The sequence below is a fragment of the Kryptolebias marmoratus genome, linkage group LG1 (genome assembly GCF_001649575.2).
Source record: "Kryptolebias marmoratus isolate JLee-2015 linkage group LG1, ASM164957v2, whole genome shotgun sequence".
Taxonomy (NCBI): Eukaryota; Metazoa; Chordata; class Actinopteri; order Cyprinodontiformes; family Rivulidae; genus Kryptolebias; species Kryptolebias marmoratus.
This window is the reverse complement of record NC_051430.1, coordinates 26,572,768-26,595,127: the sequence shown is the minus strand read 5'-3', so window position 1 is coordinate 26,595,127 and position 22,360 is coordinate 26,572,768. Positions and strand designations below refer to the sequence as shown.

The 22,360-nt window shown below is 39.5% G+C and overlaps 4 protein-coding genes across 10 annotated transcripts; 3 read left to right on the top strand and 1 right to left on the bottom strand.

The window, feature by feature from the left end:
• Positions 1–1,468: 1,468 nt before the first annotated feature.
• LOC108233721 (UDP-glucuronosyltransferase 2A2-like) lies at positions 1,469–4,557 on the top strand. Its single transcript, XM_017412338.3, has 6 exons — positions 1,469–2,215; positions 2,311–2,459; positions 2,604–2,735; positions 3,031–3,118; positions 3,393–3,612; positions 3,970–4,557. The coding sequence occupies exons 1-6, from the start codon at positions 1,498–1,500 to the stop codon at positions 4,250–4,252; spliced, it is 1,590 nt and encodes a 529-aa protein (XP_017267827.1). The 5' UTR covers positions 1,469–1,497; the 3' UTR covers positions 4,253–4,557.
• A 1,515-nt stretch (positions 4,558–6,072) lies between these two features.
• On the top strand, positions 6,073–10,005 carry LOC108233773 (UDP-glucuronosyltransferase 2A2). 2 transcript variants are annotated; one of them, XM_017412450.2, is made up of 6 exons: positions 6,073–6,828; positions 6,941–7,089; positions 7,232–7,363; positions 8,050–8,137; positions 8,619–8,838; positions 9,549–10,005. In XM_017412450.2, the coding sequence occupies exons 1-6, from the start codon at positions 6,111–6,113 to the stop codon at positions 9,829–9,831; spliced, it is 1,590 nt and encodes a 529-aa protein (XP_017267939.1). In that variant the 5' UTR covers positions 6,073–6,110; the 3' UTR covers positions 9,832–10,005. The 2 variants fall into 2 exon arrangements, with proteins under 2 accessions (XP_017267939.1, XP_017267938.1); XM_017412449.3 differs by having other exon boundaries at positions 7,223–7,363.
• LOC108233772 (RNA exonuclease 1 homolog) lies at positions 9,916–17,076 on the bottom strand. Of its 4 annotated transcripts, XM_037978664.1 has the most exons (17): positions 16,865–17,076; positions 15,812–16,368; positions 15,128–15,361; positions 14,961–15,059; positions 14,637–14,889; positions 14,086–14,426; positions 13,868–14,005; positions 13,677–13,788; positions 13,527–13,598; positions 13,295–13,432; positions 13,050–13,163; positions 12,727–12,800; positions 12,530–12,634; positions 12,065–12,180; positions 11,227–11,365; positions 10,580–10,700; positions 9,916–10,389 (listed from the first exon to the last, which is right to left on the bottom strand). In XM_037978664.1, the coding sequence occupies exons 1-17, from the start codon at positions 17,010–17,012 to the stop codon at positions 10,301–10,303; spliced, it is 2,850 nt and encodes a 949-aa protein (XP_037834592.1). In that variant the 5' UTR covers positions 17,013–17,076; the 3' UTR covers positions 9,916–10,300. The 4 variants fall into 4 exon arrangements, with proteins under 4 accessions (XP_037834592.1, XP_017267936.1, XP_017267937.1 ...); XM_017412447.2 differs by having other exon boundaries at positions 15,128–16,368; XM_017412448.2 differs by having other exon boundaries at positions 13,295–13,429; positions 15,128–16,368.
• poli (polymerase (DNA directed) iota) lies at positions 16,968–22,356 on the top strand. 3 transcript variants are annotated; one of them, XM_025005085.2, is made up of 12 exons: positions 16,968–17,082; positions 17,276–17,355; positions 17,454–17,545; positions 17,627–17,722; positions 17,815–17,979; positions 18,317–18,463; positions 18,674–18,910; positions 19,110–19,288; positions 19,995–20,086; positions 20,183–20,316; positions 20,632–20,852; positions 21,503–22,356. In XM_025005085.2, exons 4-12 carry the CDS (start codon positions 17,686–17,688, stop codon positions 22,277–22,279), a joined length of 1,989 nt encoding a protein of 662 aa, XP_024860853.1. In that variant the 5' UTR covers positions 16,968–17,082; positions 17,276–17,355; positions 17,454–17,545; positions 17,627–17,685; the 3' UTR covers positions 22,280–22,356. The 3 variants fall into 3 exon arrangements, with proteins under 3 accessions (XP_024860853.1, XP_017267572.1, XP_024860855.1); XM_017412083.3 differs by lacking the exons at positions 16,968–17,082; positions 17,276–17,355 and having other exon boundaries at positions 17,362–17,545; XM_025005087.2 differs by lacking the exons at positions 16,968–17,082; positions 17,276–17,355; positions 21,503–22,356 and having other exon boundaries at positions 17,362–17,545; positions 20,183–20,399; positions 20,632–20,771.
• Positions 22,357–22,360: the final 4 nt, after the last annotated feature.

The following is a 22,360-nucleotide window of genomic DNA, read 5'->3' as shown; positions in this document are numbered from 1 at the left end:
AAAGAAAACGCCATGCGCCTGTCCAGAATCCACCACGACAGACCCATGAGTCCTCTGGATGAGGCGGTTTTCTGGATCGAGTTCACCATGAGAAACAAAGGAGCAAAGCACCTGAGGGTCCAGGCCCACGAGCTCACCTGGTACCAGTACCACAGCCTGGATGTCCTGACCTTCATCCTCACTATAGTTCTGCTTCTCACGTTCATCTTCATCAAGACGTGCAGTTTCTGTTTCCAGAGGTGCTGTGGCAGAAAAAAGACAAAGACAAAGGCTGAATAACAGACTGAACTCAGATTTACTGCAGGTGGTTAATGACTACATGAAATACTAGAATGTTACATGGGAACAAAGATGTTTCTACCTTAGAGTTTGATTTCATTTATGTGGTTATATCCATTGTTTAAAAAATGACTTCAGTTACAAACAAGGATTTTTTTTTCTTAACTTTCAATCAAATGCTTACAACACCTGCCTTAAATTAAACAAGAAAATGTCAATTTCAAAACGAAGGATCAAATAAAAGGTTATTCTAATCATCTAATCATCAACACTGTTACATTTTCAATTTTCATATTTTTAAATGTAACTATTTTGTCTTACCATGTGTGTTTTATTTTGTGATTTCATTGAAAACTCCTGGCTGTACAAGTATTCTATTTCAAACAAACCACAATAAAAAACAAGATGCACACTAAAAGTAATGAGTTTGGACTTTAATTATTTCAATAACTTTTTCAAAGGCTTGTACCTACTTCCAAGGCACAGCTCTGATGTCAGATCTGCTGGCACGTGGTTAAAAATTAACAGTTTAATTTTAATTTGACACAGTGAACAGACAGATGCCATTACTGTTACTCCTAAACACACAAAAGGTTCATTAATGCAATACAAATGACTGCTGCTGAGACGAAACTTGACTACAAATGGTAACATCGTGCAGGCACAAGAACAAATGTCCAAAGATCATAAAGTCTTTATGAGTAAAAAATGAAAGCTTTAGATATGTTTTACAAAAACCTGATTTGAATATGTATCTCTAGTTACTGCAGGTGAACGGCCAAAAATGTCAGCCAAACATAAAACAAACAAATAAAAAATCAAGACAGGAACAAATATAATTCTAATCTAACTGTGGCTCTATTACTTTTGCTATTAAGGACTTTATTAAGCACTATAGGCAACAGTGTAAAAAGTCCATGAATCTAATCGTTTTCTTTTAGGGTGCTTTATTCCAGCTTTTCATACTAACAACAAAAGAGACTTGGGATGGATTGAACTTTCAGTTTAAGTAAAATCTTGTACAAGTTACAGATTTGCCTTTTACACAAAAATATTACCTTTGCAGTCATTACCTTTCACCTCTATAGCAGCTCTACGGTTATCTTATGTCATACAGTACAAAGAAGACTGAGTCAGAGTTCACAGAGTTAATAAGTATCTGAAAGGTGCATCTGTTTAAAAAGCTGCAGATGGATTTTCAGCAGACAAACAGCCACCATGGAGCTGCGTCTCTCCGTCTGCGTCCTGCTGGTACTTTGTGTAACGGGGAATGTAAATGGAGGAAGGATTTTGGTGTGGCACACTGAGGCCAGCCACTGGATTAACATGAAGCCAATGCTGGAGACGCTGGTCGACAGAGGACACCAGGTGACGGTCCTGGTCCCGAGCTCCTCCATGTTCATGAACAGCAGTGAACCTTCTCGCTTTCAGTATGAACCTTTCAACGTCTCTCTCCCTGTAGAGTTTATAGAACAGCTTGTTGAAGAGTTCCTTCACTTTTCTCTTTATGAGATGGACTACCTGAATATCTTTCAAATTCATAGCAGATTGATTAAATTACTCAAAAAAACAACAAATTTTAGTCTTACAATTTTGGATGGCGTAGTGAAATCAGAAACCATCATGAAGAAGTTGAAGGAAGGAAACTATGACTTGATCCTGGCTGATCCCATTTATCCTGGGAGTGAATTAATTGCAGACATTCTGGGGATCCCTCTGGTCTTTTCCTTGCGCTTTTCCATAGTTAATAACTGGGAAAGACTGTGTGGTCAGATACCTGCTCCACCTTCCTTTGTCCCAGCTTCTGTGAGCAAACTGACCGACAAGATGGATTTCTCAGAGAGAGTGTTTAACTTTATCTTCTACGCTCTGCAAGACACTGTGTTAGATTATTCTATGTGGAAATATGTTGATAAATATTATTCTGAGGTCAGAGGTGAGAAACTCAACACAAATCCCACATTAACAAACCATTTGTGGATCAAAATAAATTCAATTATTGTTTAAATTTCTTTTCTTTTACTGAAACAGGAACCCCCACCAGTGCCTGTAAAATGATGGGTAATGCAGACATCTGGCTGATGAGAACATACTGGGATTTTGATTTCCCTCGTCCATTCCTTCCCAACTTTAAACTTATTGGTGGGATTCACTGCAGACCTGCAAAATCTTTACCAAAGGTGGGGTTTTCTTCACTACTATCTCATTTTGTCTTTAGAAGATTCCAGATGTAAACAAAAAAAAAAGACAGCAAATGAAAATGTTAAGCAAAGAAGAAACAACTAGCTGGCTCAATGGCTTTTGAAATTATTTTGTTCTTGCAGGACATGGAAGAATTCGTCCAAACCTCTGGAGATGATGGCATTGTGATCTTCTCTTTGGGATCCATGCTCAAAAACATGAGCACAGAGAGGGCAAATATAATAGCTTCAGCTCTCGCTCAGATTCCACAAAAGGTAAGGAAAATTTACAAAATAGTAGCTCAAATCAATTCAAATATTCTCAAAGTCACATTTCATGGATTTACTATAGGATAGTCAACTTCAGACTGTAAAATTAGACTGATATACAGATTTAATATTAAATTTCCACAGATTATTTAGTTAAATAGATTACAAAAAAACTACATTGGTGAATCTATAGAATCTAATCTAATCTATTTTACTGAAAGATTGATTTTATTTTTTATTTAACCATTTACGATGGTTCAAAAAACTCTCAGAACTGTCATTGCCTTTTTACTGTTTGTAGGTGTTGTGGACATACAGTGGGAAGAAACCAGAAACTTTAGGGTCCAACACTAAACTTTACAAGTGGATTCCACAGAATGACCTGCTGGGTGAGTTAAGTTAAGCATCTACCAAAGTTAAATATGGACAGATGGCCAAGCATCAGAAAAGAAACATTTGCTAACCTGCAATATATTACCTGAAAATTCTACTCTATTTAAAACAAACAGATATGCTAAAGTGCCATTGTTTCAAAAGTACTCTTACTCCTAATTAGGAAAATAAAATTTAAAAAAACTTCTATTCAAACATTTTGTTTAGTTTGCTTAGCTTTTTCATTTGTAAAACAAATCACAAATATTTAATATCTTTTGCTCACATCAGGTCACCCTAAAGCGAGAGCTTTTATCACTCATGGTGGTGCAAACGGCGTTTTTGAAGCCATCTACCACGGTGTTCCCATGGTGGGAATCCCAACGTTTGCTGACCAGCCAGACAACATGGCACGCATAAAGGCCAAAGGAGCTGCAGCTATTGTGAGCTTAAACTTCATGACAGCTGAGGACCTCAGAAATGCAATCAACACGGTCATCAACGACAAATCGTAAGTTCACTCACTTTATTAGGTACCAGGTTGCTCTAAATTTGGTGAGCCAGAGGGAATTGTAGCCTCAGTTTCCTGTACTTAGCTGTTAGGATTGGCATCCTGTGGGGTCATCTGCTGACCATCTTTTTAAAGGTTGGATGTGTTGTGTTGGAATTCTGCAGACTTTGGTTGGAATGAGCGTTTCTTTGAGTTACTTTCGACTTTCTGTCATCTCCAGAAGTCTGCCCAGTCTACTCTGACATTAACCAGGCTTTCTGACTCCTACAAATTATGATCTAAAAACTTTACTAATAACAAAATAATCTACATTTTTTAAATTTGATGATTTTTCTTTTTTTTATTTTTGGTTCACAGCTACAAAGAAAACGTCATGCGCCTGTCCAGAATCCACCACGACAGACCCATGAGTCCTCTGGATGAGGCGGTTTTCTGGATCGAGTTCACCATGAGAAACAAAGGAGCAAAGCACCTGAGGGTCCAGGCCCACGAGCTCACCTGGTACCAGTACCACAGCCTGGATGTCCTGACCTTCATCCTCACTATAGTTCTGCTTCTCACGTTCATCTTCATCAAGACCTGCAGTTTCTGTTTCCAGAGGTGCTGTGGCAGAAAAAAGACAAAGACAAAGGCTGAATAACAGACTGAGCTCAGATTTGCTACGACGTCTCGTGGGAGAAAAAAAGAACTGGAATGCAACACAGGACGAGTGACGTTGCCAACTTGATGTTTGCTTTCGTACATGGACATTTCAGTCTTTTTCTCGTTCAAGAAATAACTTGAACTTTTAACATGGATTTTGTTTTTCCATTTTTAAATGGCTTGTAAAAGTTGGCACATATTACCTAACTGTAATCTAGTCTAATTAAAGACTTCCCTTTAAGATCATATGACAATCTCCTGGCTGTAAAAGTAATCCATTGCAAATATGTTATTACAGCAAAATAAAAAAAAAACAGATTTATCCATCCATCCATTTTCTGCACCAGCTTAATGTTGTTCAGGGTCACAGGGGAGCTGGTGTCTATCTCCAGCAGTCAACGGGCAAAAAACAGGATACACCGTGAACAGGTCACCAGTCCTCCAGAGACTTATGAGACAGGCGATCGTGCATGAACACTCACGCCTCAGGTAGGTTTTTGAACTGTTGGAAGAAGACGAAGTAGAAAAAGAAAACAAGAAAACCCAGAAAAGCCCAAACATGCACAGAGACAACATGCAAGCTCCACACAGGAAGGCCCAAGTTGAGTTGAACTGCAGAAAGAAGCAGTCCTAACATCTACTCCACTACGCATCCTTGTTGTATTATACTAATGTCTTTTCAAAACATGGGAAATGGGATCAGAAGATAATTTGCATTTATTAGAAGTGTAAAAACCTTAAAAAATACTCCACCACAAACTTTGTCAGTAATAAAATAATATGAAAATGATCGGCATTGTATTTCAACACCTAAAAATCTAGCATCAAATTAATCTACAATCCTGATGATGGTGACAAAGTACCAAAAACTAAGTTATTGTCACTCAAACAATTTGAAGTAACATCTAAGGACACAGACTCCCGAAGGCGACCTCTTGAATCCTCGCAAACCTCTCTGACTTTAGCTGATTTCTGTATGTTACCAATACAAACATTTTTAAAAGTCACATCAGAAAATGCTTCCTTTTTATACATACTTCAACATCTTTGTGTATAACCATAAAATTATTTCTTGCTACAAAGCACACTTGAGGTTGTGAGTTGTGTTGGCATTTAGTCATAAACCAAAGCTGACATAAAATTAGATAAAGAAATTATGAGTGAAGAATGTAGGTCACTACTGTTACTCTAAAGGAATACAAAAACATGTTTAAAAGAAACAACTGACTGCTGTTGAGGCTTATACAATTGGTTAACTCATGCAGGCACAAAAAGAATCACAAACTCATTAAAGAGCAATAAATGAGAGCTATAAGTATTTTTATAAACTCTGCTTTGGTGAAAAGCCAAAAATGTCAGCCTGGCTTTAAAAAGACAAGAAAAGGGAGGACTAAGGGATCATTTTTGAGGCAGATGTTATTCTTTATGTGGTTTTATAACTATAACACATATTACTATCAGTACTACCTAGTTACAATAGACAAACTAAACGGCAGCACCCACAACTTCCTAACGTTACGTAATACTGTCAAAGTCCATGAAACTAGTTTTTCTCTGTTGGGCTGTTTTACTCCATTTCTCCAAAATGACAGCAGGAGAAAATCTACGGTTGGTTTTCTTTATCAGTTTGAGGGATTCTTTTATTAACTGATTCTATGTAACATAAATAAAAATACAAATCTACACTGACTGATACCTTTGCAGCCATTACCTTTTACCTTTCGAACACATTTCCTGTTATCTTATGTCATACAGTACAAAGAGGACTGAGTCAGAGTTCATTTAGTTAATAAGTGTCTGAAAGGTGCACCTTCACAAAAGGCTGCAGATGGATTTTTTGCTGACGAACCGCCACCATGGAGCTGCGTCTCTCCGTCTGCGTCCTGCTGGTACTTTGTGTAACGGGGAGTGTAAATGGAGGAAGGATTTTGGTGTGGTACACTGAGGCCAGCCACTGGATTAACATGAAGCCGATGCTGGAGACGCTGGTCGACAGAGGACACCAGGTGACGGTCCTGGTCCCGAGCGCATCGATGTTCATGAACAGCAGTGAACCTTCTCGCTTTCAGTATGAACCTTTCAACGTCTCCATTTCCCTGGAGGCTTTAGAGGAGTCTCTAGAAGAGTTCTTTTACTTTTCCATGTATGAGATAGATTATATGAACTACTTTCAGATTTACATGAGATATATGAATCTCATGAGGCTTGACTTGCAGAATTCCATTAAGATCTTGGAAGGAGTGGTGAAATCAGAAACCATCATGAAGAAGTTGAAGGAAGGAAACTATGACTTGATCCTGGCTGATCCCATTTATCCTGGGAGTGAATTAATTGCAGACATTCTGGGGATCCCTCTGGTCTTTTCCTTGCGCTTTTCCATAGTTAATAACTGGGAAAGACTGTGTGGTCAGCTGCCTGCTCCACCTTCCTTCGTCCCTGGTGCCATGAGCAAACTAACAGATAAGATGGATTTCTCAGAAAGAATGTGGAGCTTCCTCTTCTACGCTCTGCAGGACATTGTAATAGAAAACGTTATGTGGAACCAGTTAGATAAATTTTATTCAGAAGTCAAAGGTAAGATACTAAACAGGATTTCTAAAGAAGAAAAATTATTACGGACCATTTACAGGTTTTGTTGTCCTTTTATATTCTATGAAAATGCATTATCACTTGTTCATTGTAACAGGAACCCCCATCAGTGGCTGTGAGTTGATGGGTAAGGCAGAAATCTGGCTGATGAGAACATACTGGGATTTTGATTTCCCTCGTCCATTCCTTCCCAACTTTAAACTTATTGGTGGGATTCACTGCAGACCTGCAAAACCTTTACCAAAGGTGGGTCTTCATCCAGTGTTACACACCAATTATATTGTCATATTTTTTGCCAAAAAATATAAAAATAGCCAATATAATTAAGCGGAAAAGAAAAATGTTCTGCTGTTGGCTCACTTATGTTGAGATATTAAAGATCTTGCAGAAAATGGAAGACTTCGTTCAGAGTTCTGGAGATGCTGGCATTGTGATCTTCACTTTGGGATCCATGATCAATAACGTCACCACAGAGAAGGCCAACATGATAGCCTCAGCCCTCGCTCAGATTCCACAAAAGGTCAGGATAATCTCCAAAACTTAACTCAGCTCAATTTGATTTGTTTCTCAAATGCAGCTTTTATGGATGGTAGCGTAATCTGCTCCAGGATATGTGCAGAACTGATCCAGTGTTTTTATTTTATTTTATATTTTTTACTGTTTGTGTTGTACAACACGTGCTTTCCCTTCTTGTCATAGCTTAATTATGTTCTTTATGAAACAAGCATTTGACACTTCTTTAGTCTGGGGCAGCTGTGGTGTGACGTCAAATAAGTTGTTCAGAAAACCATCGGTGATTCGGACCCCGACTTCTCCAGCCTGTAAATCAAAGTGTCCTTGGGCTCGATTCTTTGAATGAATCATACCCCGAATGTATTGAAGAAGAAAATTCTGTGTAACAAATTATATTGTTTATTTAGCAGAGCACATTGAGGGATCTATAGGGCTAGAAAATGATTCTGCAGTCCACTTTATTTATGGACTTCTGTTACATAATAGTTTGGATCCTGCCAGTTGTTTATGGCTGCTTATTGTCTATGTGCTCACAGAGGTGAGGATTATTTTCTAATAATTTATCAAACTGATTATATTCAGAGTGCCAGCTGATCATTGTACAAAGCTGAAAAGCACAGCTGCATAATAAGTATTTTACTGACCAGATCGTCACGACCTTGGTTTAAATATTTTTTTTTTAATTTTTTGTAGGTATTGTGGAGATACAATGGTGAAAAACCAAAACGTCTGGGTTCCAACACCAAAATTTACAAATGGATCCCTCAGAATGACCTGCTGGGTGAGCAGAATTCAGATTGCACCACATTCAAGGACAGATGGATGAACAGATGAAAAAAATATGATTGCAGGATAAATGCTTCGTCTTACCTAGAAAATGTGCATTATTTTTATTAGCAGAAGTCGTAGCACACATAAGTTAAGCATTCCATTTAATCTACTTTGTACAGACACAATCACTGTACAAGCTGCCTCTGAACTAAAATGAGATGAACACGAGTTACTGTTTAACAACAAAATGGGACCTTGACTAAATATTACACCAAGTACACCTTTGTTCTAGTTCTGTTTGATTATAGATTTCTTGCCTTGTTGCTCAGGTTAACTCTTTCAACATGCAAATTATGTCAGATTAAAAGTAGCATGTTACATTAGATCTATGGAAATCTATTTAACTTAAATGTTAGATAGTATCACTGAGGTTGCTGTAGAATCAGCTAAACAATTAACTCTGCTTATTTAATAACTTTTGCTAACATCAGGTCATCCTAAAACAAGAGCTTTTATCACTCATGGTGGAACAAACGGGATTTATGAGGCCATCTACCACGGTGTTCCCATGGTGGGAATCCCCATGTTTGCTGACCAGCCAGACAACATGGTGCACATGAAGGCCAAAGGAGCCGCGGTTATTCTGAACTTAAACTTCATGACAGCCGAGGACCTCCGAGATGCAATCAACACGGTCGTCAACGACAAATCGTAAGCATATTTTAGCATATCTGCACTCATTTATGACAAACGGAGGCATTTTTTCTCTTCCTAAAGAACTTAAACATACACAACTGCCTTAAAGAACGTGGAAAGCAGTAAAATGATGCAATCAAAAGGTATCAAAGGTTAGAATAAGATAATGAAACCACTGCATGGCCTTTGTCCCACACACACTGGTTTATCTGTGTGTAAAATCCTCAATATTAACACGTGTCTCTTCTTTTCCCTACTGTCAACTATTATTATGACATCATCATTATTACAATTTTATGATGTAACCGTAGATTTTCTTGTTTTGTCACGAGTTACTCTGTTATCAGTTGTCTATGAAACAACTTATTGGTTGGCTCTTTAAAACAGTACACTGAACAGGCATATGAGTACCATAAGATGATTTTTTAGTATACATTTTCATAATTAGTGCATCAGTAAATAATATATTCCATTACATAAAGACAAGGGGTAGGATTAAATAAGTGCTCGCTTGTTCCTACTCCTTTTCAAACAGAAAATCTTGGTTAGGTAATTCTGTTTCCTCATGTTATAAATGCAAAGGTTTCCCTGTATTACTGACTACTTTATACTTGCTTTTCAAACCTGTTTGAAATAAAAATTTTAATAATCTAGGTAAAACTGAAATCCCAAAAGCAAAACTGTGCATCTCTTATTTCTCACTTTCTTTTTTTTTTTTAATACAGCTACAAAGAAAATGCCATGCGCCTGTCCAGAATCCACCACGACAGACCCATGAGTCCTCTGGATGAGGCGGTTTTCTGGATCGAGTTCACCATGAGAAACAAAGGAGCAAAGCACCTGAGGGTCCAGGCCCACGAGCTCACCTGGTACCAGTACCACAGCCTGGATGTACTGACCTTCATCCTCACTATAGTCCTGCTTCTCACGTTCATCTTCATCAAGACCTGCAGATTCTGTTTCCAGAGGTGCTGTGGCAGAAAAAAGACAAAGACAAAGGCTGAGTAACAGATAGAAATATTTACTGTAAGGAGTTAATGAGTGAATAGAAAGACCAATCCTAATGTGACATAACTGTGCCATTTTTTTTGTTTTTTTTTTTAATTATGTCACTTTCTGACAGGTGTGTTCATTTGCATATCTGCACCTGAGGTCAATTTTTTATTAAAAACTGAATGTTCATTGGCTGATGACAGAGGACACACCCACACACAGATTTGAGTCTATGCATTTATTTGGAAACTTTTCATAACAACCCCCCTTCTTTTAGGGCCGTCACAGATATTCATACATGCATGGAAAATGAGCTTTAAATCAAACTTTTGCAAACAGAAAATACATTGGGATAATTAAATCATGTCAATAAAGGGAAAAAAAAATAATAAACAGCCCTCCATGTCTCAGATCAGAGCATCACACAGATACAACATTCATGTGTGTAACATTTCCTTTTATGTATAATTATCGTGGGAATTTCTCATTTTTTTAGCTTCCCATCTTCTTTCATCTTCCACAGCATAAGCTCCATGCAGGCAGCTGCATCTTCTGCAGTGTCGTGGCCACAAACTGAGAGAAACAGCAACAAATGGCTTTAATAGTAAACACATACTCAGCAGTATATGCTTAAATATCTAAAAACACTCCAACTTTATATCATAATTGTGGTGTTTAATATGAATGTAAAGTGCTGAAGCTGTGTGGTAATTTATGATGGTTTGGGAGTCACGGAAATCAGACATGTTTGGTGGCGACCCACCACTCTCTTGGATAATCCTCCTGAGGTGTTCAGCTGTGAGGGTGTTCAGGCTCAGCTTGTAAGGTGGACCTAGACGGTGGGGGAAGACCACCGAAGTGTCCACCACCATCCCATGAAGCAACTACAGCAAAGAGGAAGATATTTGGGGCTTGTGAACAAGTCAAACCTCAAACATAAAAGTGAAATTCTAGCCCCACCTTTGGTTCACTTTTATTCCAGGTGGAGCAACGGATTATAAAACTCATCTACTTACCCTGAAAAGGAAACCTAAAGCCTTCTTCTGATTTCAATTGGCCTTCTAATTATACACAATTTACTTTAGTGAAAGGTTTGTCAGTGTTATATCTGTCATCCACAGGTTCCTTCGCATTTATTTGGTACACATTTGCTCAAACTGACTCTTTAATGTCTCTAAATAAGTAACTTTGTGGTGAAATGATGCTCCATAAATAAAGCAGAATTAAACAAACAAAAAAAGAAGATGGAGAAGGTGTTCAGAGTTTGACGCGTGACACTGTTCAGACCCGGTTTTGTTTTACAAATCTCACTTCTTGTGTCCGGTCTGTTTAAACAATGCATGGCACAGTTTACTTACAGGTCTATAATCTTCTGCTGGGGAAAAAGTAATAATCATTTGTCGCAGTCACCTTCAGTAAACAGAGGTCTGTTTCCAGCTCATGTCCAACAAGAATGGTGTCAGCACTGATGAAGCTCAACAAGGTCTCTTGGACCTTTCTGAGAGGGGTGTGATTACCCTTCAGATCCTCCTCACCAATGCCTGAAAACCTACACAAGTTTTCCACAGTCCATAAACACAAAAAGACTGACGCTTAAGAAAATATCAGGAAGAGAAAAAACAGCTCAACGGTCTTAATAATGTCATCTAGAAATTTTATAATTTGTGCAATTTTAGTTGCTAGAGCAGCACCCGCCAACTGACTATCTGCAAAACAAATGAACAAAATACAAACCTTTAGTTTTCAAAGCCTGAATCTATCTGAAACCTTTTCACATAGTAAGGCTGAAAACAGTTGAAAATGACAAAAAAAAAAAAGCAGTTTGTTCCAATCACATATTAAGTAAACGTTAATGGTGGTTAAGTGTTCATTTCCTAATCACCAGACAGTAGCTTAACTTGAAGAGTGCAGCAGGTAAAAGTAATGTGCTGCGGTGGTCACAGTAACTGAACTGAGACGATCTTATATTCCATTTAGTTGCTCCAATTAACAAAACTTTAGGACAACAAAGGAAAGATTAAAGTAAAACTGGGTTAGGAACACATAATGGTATCTAGCAGACTTTTTCTTAATGAGAGTGGACCTTCACAGTCATTGTGTAGATCTTAACGCTGAATTAGATCAACACGTGTAAAAGTAAATTTACCTTTTATTCCTCCAACAATAACTAGGAGTCCATGCCTAACATTGTTAACCCAACTACTTAAGCTGCTGGCATTAAGTAGTTGGAATTATGGAATCCCATTACCTGGTATCGCAGTCGATCACCTCGTTATCAGGTCTGACGAAGGTGTCATAGATGACCTGAAGACTCGAGTTGACCACCGTCACTCTGGACAGCTCCAGACCTTGAAGGGTGTAACACTGAAGACAATCACACAACATACACTGTTTTTAAACGTGAGGCTAGTATACTTGATTAAAAAAAAGGAGAAAACTCCACCTACAGGAGGCTGATGTGTGTGATCAATTTCTTGCATGACAAAAATATAATTAGCTTTCTTGGTTCAGTGCAAATAAGCCAAAGTTAAAACTTCTAAAATAATAATTTGACACATTAACAGACAAGGTTTTTCTGAATGTTTTAGTTTAAATGTTACTTTATGGGGTCACATTCTAACAGATTATAAAGAAAAACTTTAATTTAGTTGTTTCTTTTAGTGTTTGGTGAGTTTTAATAACTCAGCCCAGAATGTTATAAAAAGGAGGTTACCATTTCACAATCCAAGGAGTAAACTCCAGGACAGCTCGTGTCTGAGGGACATCTCGGGGCAGTAGAAACAAACCCATCAAGGCTGAGGGAATCATGGACATGCAGCTGATCAAGTTAAGAAAAAAGTTTTTAAAATATATGTACTGGCAAATTAATAGTTATTGTAATTTCTCTCATCCTCAAATCATGCTGTCCACCTTAAACACTTGACATCCGGGAGTTCCCATGATTCCCTGGCAGCAGCTGTAGCGGGTCTCCACTCCACCCGGCACTGAAAGGTTCAAAACATTGTCCTTGTTCGACATTTACGAACACATTCACAAACCTCTAAATACCTTTTTTTTTGTTAAAAAAAGGGTAAAATCCTAGTTCAGTGTCAATATTCTGTTCTCAGTGTTTAAAAGTATTACAGCGCAGAACTAAAACATTTAAAATAATTTTTAAAACCAGTCTGTAAGCATTTTAAAGCTGGGAATCTGCCCAGTGAGGCAGACGATAGAAAGGAAAACTTGCTGCTGACCTCTCTTCTCTACTCCTTTCCCATAATGGTAGTTGCACTCCTCTTTGCGGATGTGTTTGCCTGTTTGACTCACAGAGTACGTGGCCCCACATCGACAGCAGATCCTCTTAAGCGCTTTTAGCAAAAAGAAAAAGGTTTATTACCAGAGAGCTGAAACATTACTCCTTCAAACGCCAGTTATGTGCACCCTCTAGTGGATAAATATGAGAACGACAGGTAAAATAGCCACCGATCTCTTTACTTACGGTCTGTGCTCACTTTCTTGTCAGCGAAAAGAACAGCAGAACCAGGTTTTTCTGGGTGCTGGACAGGATAGTTGTTCTCAATCATTTTTTCCTCGGTCAAAACATAATCTTTCAAACTTTCATACAAAGCCAAATCTGCTGAAAATAAAGAAATAAAAAACAAAACACTGAGCAGATGTCAAAAAAACAAACAGATTTGATAAAAATGTATACAAAGGAAACTACTTTTCACCATTTTGTTTCAACTTCTTCATGTTAAATGGGATGTTGCCTTTTGGTCTTTGACTCTGGACCTTTTTTTCACCTGAAATAAAGTGCATAAAACAGACTTCAACTTACTCATTCATTCATTTTACAATCATTTTTGTTTATTTTTCCTCACTTTTAGCAGCAACGTTTTGATTCTTCAGCCTCTTTAGTGCATTCACTGCGACGCTCAGATATTTAAGTCTGTTCACGCTGCGGTTGTACACACTTCTCTCCTCAGCGAGGGCCTATCATCGACATCAATTTGAATCAAAAATCTTTTTGGTCAGTGAAGAGGAAGGACATCTAGAAACATAACAGGCTTACCTTCTCAAAAGCATCATTGACATTGGGTGTCGTTTTGAGAAACTCCTCGGTGAACATGTTCACGTAACGCTGACGAACATCATGGGGGACTTTGTCCTTCATAGTCTCCTGCTTCAGCTTACGTTTCATAGGCCTTAGCTGAAAAATACCACTGTTAATTTTATTAGAATTTAAAAAAAAGACTAATTTGTAACAGATCTAAATCAGTTTTCTTCTACCTTAGCAGCTGCCTGGACAGGAGCTTGAGACGTCGTAGGAGCAGCTGTCGAATGTAAAGTCGATGAAAAAGCAGAGCCAAGCACAGGCCTTCGTGCAGGAGCAGCAATGAGCACAGGTGCTGCTGAGCGATACCTTGGCAGGACTGTGACTGCGGGTGGATTGTTAGGTTGTTTGACTGAGACGAGACTTGGATGCACTTGATTCACTGGAGTTAGCACTGAAGTAACTGGGCTGGAGGTGGAGGCAACAGACAGAGGGAAGCTGCCCTGTGGGAGGATCAAGTGCAAGTTGTTGCCTACTTCAATAACTGCGGTTCCCACAGGGATGTAGTTCAAATAAGCTGTGGATTAAAGCCAAAAGCACATGCAGGTTTAGTGCATCAAGGCAAAACTACAAGAATACTGCAAAGAAGAGAACTAAAAGAAAACATGAAGCAGGCCCTACATATAAAAAGGCAGGTTTATTACATTAAATAGGTTGTCAAAACATTTTAAATCAACACTAAAAAGGTCCAAATCGTTGTCATCTACACCTGCCAGCAGGCGCTTACCACTGTGCGCTGGATCAGGTTGAAGGATTTCAGGACCTGGAGCAGAAGGTGCACTTTGCGTCTCTAGCTTTGCCTGGCTTGTGGAGCAAACAAAAGCCTGGCTGGCTTTAACTGAAGCGGTCAGCATGGAGGCTCTCTGCTGTACCTGCTGGATCTTAGAGGTGACGGAAGGCCGAGAGCCAAACCCTGAAGCTGCTGGCTCCCGAAGAGGCACCAGGACTTGGGGCTGAGGTCTACTCTTAGCCAGTGGCTGCTGAAAGGACAAGGTCATAAATTAAAAAGAAAAACCTTAAAGATAAGAGAGTAAACATGTTTAGCCTTTACCTCTAGATTTGTGGCTTCATGGGCCACCCTCTTCTTCCCCGGTAAAGCTTGGATCGTGGTGTTGACCTTTGGCTTCTCTGCGTTTATATCAGGTTCGGCCTAAAATGGTAAAAGTGAGTGAGCACATCTCTCCGCTAATGGACAAACTGTATCTATAGAATACTTACAGACATGTCAGGATGCTCCTCATTTCTTGTTTCCTCGCCGTTCGCCTCCATGAAGATCCTGTAGCATTCCTCCATTGGGTCACTGTCAGAAAGCTCCATTTCTGCACAGCTGAGCTCTTCCTCCTCTCCCTCCTCCTCCTCATCATCAGAGCTGGAATTGATGACTATCACCGCCTCGGTTTCTGGATGCAGAAGCTGCTCAGTGGATTCAGACGATTCAGCTCCGCTGTGCGACTGTACGGACGAAACATTCTGATATGAGAACTGACTGCTGCCCTGAGCCGCCTCCGCTTGCTCCTGGGTCATGGTGGATTTCCTCTGCAGCTTTCCTTTCTCAACACCACCGGCCAATTCAAGAAGACTGTTGTGACCTTGTTGGTCTGAGGTGATGGGAAAATCTGCAGGTTTGGTGGTTTTCTCTACCGCTTCAGCAGACTGAAAACTAGTATTTTGACACTCACTTTCAAGAGCTTTTATATATCCACTTAAATCAACAACAGGTCCATCAGCATTTTCAGATTCTTTATGGTCATCACAGGTAGGTGACTCTGGATCGTTTTTAGCCACATAGCAGTTATGCACTTTGATCATGTCTCTTGATGAAGATGAAACAGCAACATTTACCACCTCAGGGTTTTTCCCGCTCGTCGGTGGAGAATTAAGGGAAGCGGTTTCTATTTTCACCTGAGAGGATTTGACTGCAACAGATCTCTGGTCTTGACCACTCGTTCTCTCAGGTGACAGAGGGACATCAATAACCAGGACACAGTCTTCAGTGGACTCATCCAGGAGCTCTGGAGACGGCGATCGGGACATCTGGGCTTGATGAGTGGACGGCCCGTTTTGGTCAAAATGCACGTGTCTCGGTCTCTTCGCTTCTCGGTTTTTCACTTTGCGCTCCTTGCCCGGTGAGCTGTAGGAGCGCAGGGCAGCAGAAAAGTTGGACAGCGGGTCATACTCTAAATCAGTCCTTGGTTTTGACTCGTCTACCACATACTTCCTTGCTTGTGCATGGGTTTTACGATCTTTGCTTGAAGGCGGCCCGCTGTTTTCACACTTTGAGACAGGTTCGTCGCTTCTGCCGTCTGCCTCCTCAGCAGTCTGGTAGCACGACAGGCGCCACTGCTCCTGCTCCACCTCGTGCCTCACAGTTTCAATCTCCTTGTTGATTCTCGCCAACTCATGGAGGCACTCATCTGTGGACTGATCCTTCACTGGTGCTCCACGAGGGCTGCCGTTCCCTGTTAGCGCATAAAATTAAAAAGGATTTAAGATTACTGACAAATATAATCCACTGGATTATGTTAAACATGTAAATATGTGATCATTGTGTCAAAAATTAGACCTGTAATCTGATAAGAGTAGTACTTTTAATCCAGTTCTGACTGAATATATAGGAACTGGTGCCATTATAAATAACATCCCAAATTGTTAATTGAACTTTAAGCAGTTGTATCAGTTTCTTGTGCCTTTTCATAGACTGTGCAATTGACAAAACCTTTTAAAAAGCATTATTTATTCTAATATTAAGCCACTCAATATAAAATGTAGGCATGAATAACCGTATAGATCTTATAAATGCATGGGTTTTAAACATGACTGGCCTTCATATTCTCCATCTTTATAAAATGTAATTTGAACTGGGCAATTAACTTTAGTTTACATTTAAAAAAAAAAAAATTCTATCCAACACGCACACCTGATGTGATTCCGTTAGCATATGCCTCAATCACTGACCTGTTGAGTCCACGACGGATGACGATTTAAACAAGCCACCAAACGCATTTTCCGCCGCATGTTTGTACAAACAGTGGGGTCGCTCACAAAGCCCTCGTTGTACGAAAGGACAGCTTATATGAGCAAAAAGACCGGACGAGGGAAACATTAGCGGAGGCTCCGTTCAGACGGTTTGGTTAATTAACGGCTGACCGCTGTCAGTCCAACTGAAACTTCAGGTGACGTCAGTCCCGTTTATATAGCTTTTGCAGGGTCGCAAGACGACCGTTAAACGACATTTTTTTTAAATATATATAAATATTGCTGTAATTTATAATGTTTAAAAAATAAAATATATTTTAGTGTAGTTTATTTTAACTCCTGAGTATTTTTCTTACATATTTAATTTATTTTATTTTATTTTTTCTTGAGGTCGTTCAGCGTGTCGCAGTAACTCCTCCGAGTCGGCAGGCGGCGCTGTGAAGTTGCACGAACGTGGTGGGAACTTTTTGGTAAACAAATATAGTAGCGTTATATGGCGACTTAGAAACGTTATGTAAATTACGTAACAATACAGTTGACTTTTCTTGTTTTTAAAAATGGATAATAGCGAAAGTGAGGTGGAAGAAGATGAAAGCGAGTGGAAGAAGTCGTTCGTGGATTCAGCAGCACTTTGTTCCGCCACCTCTGCAGCTGCTTCTGGTAAAACTGGAACCGGAGAAACATGTTATGTGTTGTTGTTTTTTTACTTGTCATTTATTGTTTCTGAAATGTGTATTCCAGGATCTGCACACAGAGTCATTCTGCATTTTGACCTGGACTGCTTCTATGCTCAGGTGGAAATGATAAGAAACCCAGCTCTGAGGGATGTCCCTTTAGGTAAACTATCATGAGAAATAAAAGTTATTGTGTGGTTTTTTTTTTGTTTTTGTTTTTTTATTAAAATCCGCAATGTTTCCTTCTATTATCAGGTATTCAGCAGAAATACATCGTAGTCACCTGTAATTATGTGGCAAGAGAGCGGGGCGTCACAAAACTGATGTCTGTCACTGATGCAAAAGAGAAATGTCCTGAGCTGGTCCTGGTTAAAGGAGAAGACCTGACACACTACAGAGAAATGTCCTATAAAGTGACAGGTAGACAAGGGAACCAGATGTTTAAAGGCTGCATTTGCAGCGGGATGTTAGATGTTAAAGAAAGCAAGTCAATTAAACCTTAAACTACAACAAAATGTATCCTCTTACAAGCTAGATTTCTGTATAAAACACGTGTCGTTTTAACTAACATTTAACTGTAAATACTGCATTCATGCTTTCTGTTATCCACACATTTAGATAACAAACAAATGCATCAACATTATGATTTGGTTGCTGATAAAATTGGAACAAAACTGAGATTTTCCTCAGCTAACATTGCATACATTTTATATTTCTTTGCTCACCCCTGCTTTACTTTTTTCTGTCTGCATTTTAGAGCTGTTGATGTCCTATTGTCCTCTGGTGGAGAGGCTCGGATTTGATGAAAACTTCATGGATGTCACAGAGATGGTGGAGCAAAGGCTTGCACAGACAACAGATTCTGGCAGCTTTTCATTCAAAGGGCGCGTCTACAATCATTTCAGTGAGTCAGATTTCTGCTTCGTGTTCGTAGCCGCACATCTGGCTCACTGAAACCGAAAAATGATTTGTGAAAGAGACAAGATACTAAAATTTGTGAGACATTTGCATGGCACTTTCAGTTTCACGTTAACAGTTGAACTTTACATCCTGTTTCAGGGTTGTTGTTAATATATGTGTATATATATATCTGCACATTTCTTTTCCTGCTCAGGTGCAGATGTTAAAGCCGGTGACCACCCGAGGCTGGCTTCAGGTTCACACATCGCAGCAGAGCTGAGAGAAGCTATCCGCAGCAAACTTGGCCTGACTGGCTGTGCTGGCATCGCCACGAACAAGCTGCTGGCCAAACTCGTTTCGGGCACCTTCAAACCAAATCAGCAAACCGTTTTGCTTCGGGAGAACGTCAACGACATTATGGGCTGCCTGACCAGCCTCCGAAAAATACCCGGTACACGAGCTGAAAAATCAGTAATGGATGTTCTCGTTTGTAGAAGAGTGTTCGGATGTATCTGTTGTGTTGAAACGTTAAACAGAAACAAAGAAAAAAAATGCACTTAAACTTTATTCACTTCAAATCATTCTCGATGTGTTGTGGTTCGTGTCACTGATATCACACAACAACACGGCGTTACTGTGATCTGTTTTAGGTGTGGGTCACCAAACTGCTAAGAGGCTTGAAGCTCTGGGGTTGGTCGGTGTTAAAGACCTACAGCTCTACCCTTTGAATGACTTGGCGAGGGAGTTTGGAGGTCCCACAGCTCAGCGCTTAAAGAATTTGGCCCTTGGGGTTGATGACTCACCTGTCACCCCCACTGGGGCCCCTCAGGTAGGCTTTGACACTCCCAACCCTGCTAACATCTATCTGCGTATCCTTAAGGAGTCTCATTTGTTACAGTATTTTGGCAGTGAAGGGTTAGGAGGTTGTACATGTATTTAAATTTATGCTGTATAATGAATATTTGCAGAATCATGCAAGTATTTTCTTAAAAATCGAAGAATCTGGGAAAGAAAACTAATTTAATTTTCATAAACCTCAAAGTTACTGTTAATGCTCTTTATTATCTCTGAATTCAGATTAATATGGCTGACAATATTATGTTTTTTAAAAAGAAAAAACAGTTTAAATGGTCATCCTCTTTAATTTCACCCCTTTTTTTTAAATAAAAAGTATAAAAACTTCATGGAATGGATTGGAATAAATAATTTGGACAAATTAATCTGCGTTATCAAGGCTTGGGATGAAAACTCAAACTCCTTTGCAGAAAGCTTCATTTTAAAAACTGGAAGATTGGAATTTACAAATAAAAATGACCAGAGATGAATATAAGACTGTTTTGTTGTTATTATTATTTGATTTCTGGAAATACCTGTTTAACAATAAACCCTGTCTTATTGTTCATTATTGAGCTTTCTAGTCCCCCTCCTTAATTAAAAACAAATTAATATAAAATTTCCTAAAACTGCCTCATATGTTTTTTAATTAGAAATTTGTTAAACCTACTGGCTGCATTAACGTTCTCTTTGTGTTTCAGTCTCTCAGTGATGAAGACTCCTTCAAAAAAATGTCTTCGACCAAAGAGGTTTTGGAAAAGATTCAGCAGCTCTTGAGCAGTCTGGTCGAGAGGTCAGGACCAGATTCAGCGCCTCGCCTCTGAATCTGTGAGTGATCCATTTAAAGCAGGAGTTCTTATAGTCTCTGTCATGTTGTTTTTATAATCAGGATGCACAAAGATGGCCGGCTGCCTCAAACCTTCAGGCTTACAATCCGAAGATTCTCGGCGACCAACAAGTGGTTCAGCCGGGAGAGCCGTCAGCGCCCGATCCCGAGCCACATCGGACAGAAGATCACCTCTGGTACTCCAGGAAATACACTCTGCTCGGATGACGTAGTGACTTTATCATAAATAATCTGTGTCATGTGTTGGCCTGTCAGTGCCGTAAGTGCAAATCATTTCAAGGTGTCTGTTAGTTTTAAATACAATCACAAAAGCTGCATAAATTAATTTTGTAATGTCTACTGACTTTGTTGCTTGGAGGAACAGACCAAAAATTAGTTTTTTGTCTCTGTTAGGGCAGTGAGAGCATATCTTCTCAAAATTAGGATAACCTTCATATATCCTGCTGTTCAGAACTACCAGAGAAGCATATTTTTCTGTTCTCTCTTCACAGGGTTGCATGAAGAGGCTGTGGTCCAGCTGATGCCGCTTGCTATGAAGCTCTTCCACAAGATGGTGGACGGCAGTGCTGCTTTTCACCTCACGCTCATTAACGTCTGCTTCAGTAACCTGCAGAGCAGAGGGGCTGCCGGGAGCAGGAAGGGTACCATAACGTCATTCTTCACACACAGCGCCTCTCCCAGAAAATCACAGATCTTATCCTCACAAAGCCAGGTAGCGTATGAAAATAAGATCCCGAAACTTTTATGAATATTTCAGGGAGCTAAATGACTAAGATTATTATTTTTCAGCATTGGGAGATGTAGAAATATGTGATAAAATTTACTGTCTTTGATTGTGGGCTCCAACAAACTATTTTCAATGAAAAATTGATTTATAAATGCAATTTAATAAAAATATTCACACTTTTTAATTGTTTTTGTCTGTTCAACAGTGCATAATGTCCAGTATTTTAGTTTTTTTTCATTATGAAACAGAAAAGCAGGAAGTTAACACATTTTGAAAAGCTGAAAGTCATACATTTTTATATTTGTTTTACATAAAATATGTTTTTCTGTCAACTAACAATCACTGTATTGTGGTGTTAAACAGCAGGAGGCTCATTAGTACTGATCTTAAATGTCCCATAAAGCACAAGTGTTTTTCTCCAGTTTAAACACTAAGAATAATACCTGGACATTAAATGTGTTTTGTTATGGTATTTAAACTCTTTAAAGGCTTTAAATGTAACTTGGCGAGCAAAGATCCTGTTGTGATTTTTATCCTTGCACAGATCTTGAGCTGCTTTGTGAGTATAAACATTCTCTTTTTTGTGCTAATTCTCAGAAAATCCTGAAATAATTTGTGCTGCTCCTCTTTACCAGGGTGATTCGTCTCAGAATGCCGATAATCGCTGCTCGGATCATCAGACTAACAGGCGCAGCATGATTGCTCCATTAAAAAGCCCATTCACCACAAAAAGCTCTTCTTGCTCTGAGCTGGCATTACATGGCTTCAAGTGTGAACAAAGCTCTGTTGTTGCTGTAGAAGAGAGTCAGGAAGCATCCTGCAGCACAGAGGGAGTCCGCCATGATGAAATGACAAACATTACGACACATCGTTTGCCACCAAACGTTGATCCAGAAGTTTTTAAGCTGCTTCCAGAGGAAATCCAGAAGGAGCTGTTATCTCCTCCCTACCTGACCTCCCTCTGCAGTCAGTCTGCGAGCTGCTCAGTCACAGATGCCCCCCAAATATCCAAAAACAAAACTTCAGAGCTGTTTACAGACTCACAAAATGTTAAAAACACTAAAGCAGCGGCAAACAAATTCGGTGCATCTGACGGAGCGACCACCGAGACTCAGCAGTGGCCTGCAGGAACAAGCGTAAGTCAAGGACAAAACGTCACGGAAGGAGATGAACCATCATCACCCTGGACTTCTTCTGACTGCGAGTTCCCGGGAAATGTGGACCCCGAGGTGTTTTCTGAGCTTCCGCCGGATGTTCAAAAGCAGCTAATGTCCGAATGGAAGCAGCAGAAGCCGATTCTGAAGATCCGCTCATCCAGGAAACCAGGGAGAAACTGGATGAGCAAAGACAGGAAGACTGCAGGAAAAAGCAGCCAGTCAAATAATCTGTTCAAGTATTTCAAACCCAGTTAGAGAATAATGGTGACATGTTGGTTGTTCTAAAGACTGTGTGTTATTTTTCTAAATAAAACTGAGATCTTTAACTTCAAGTTC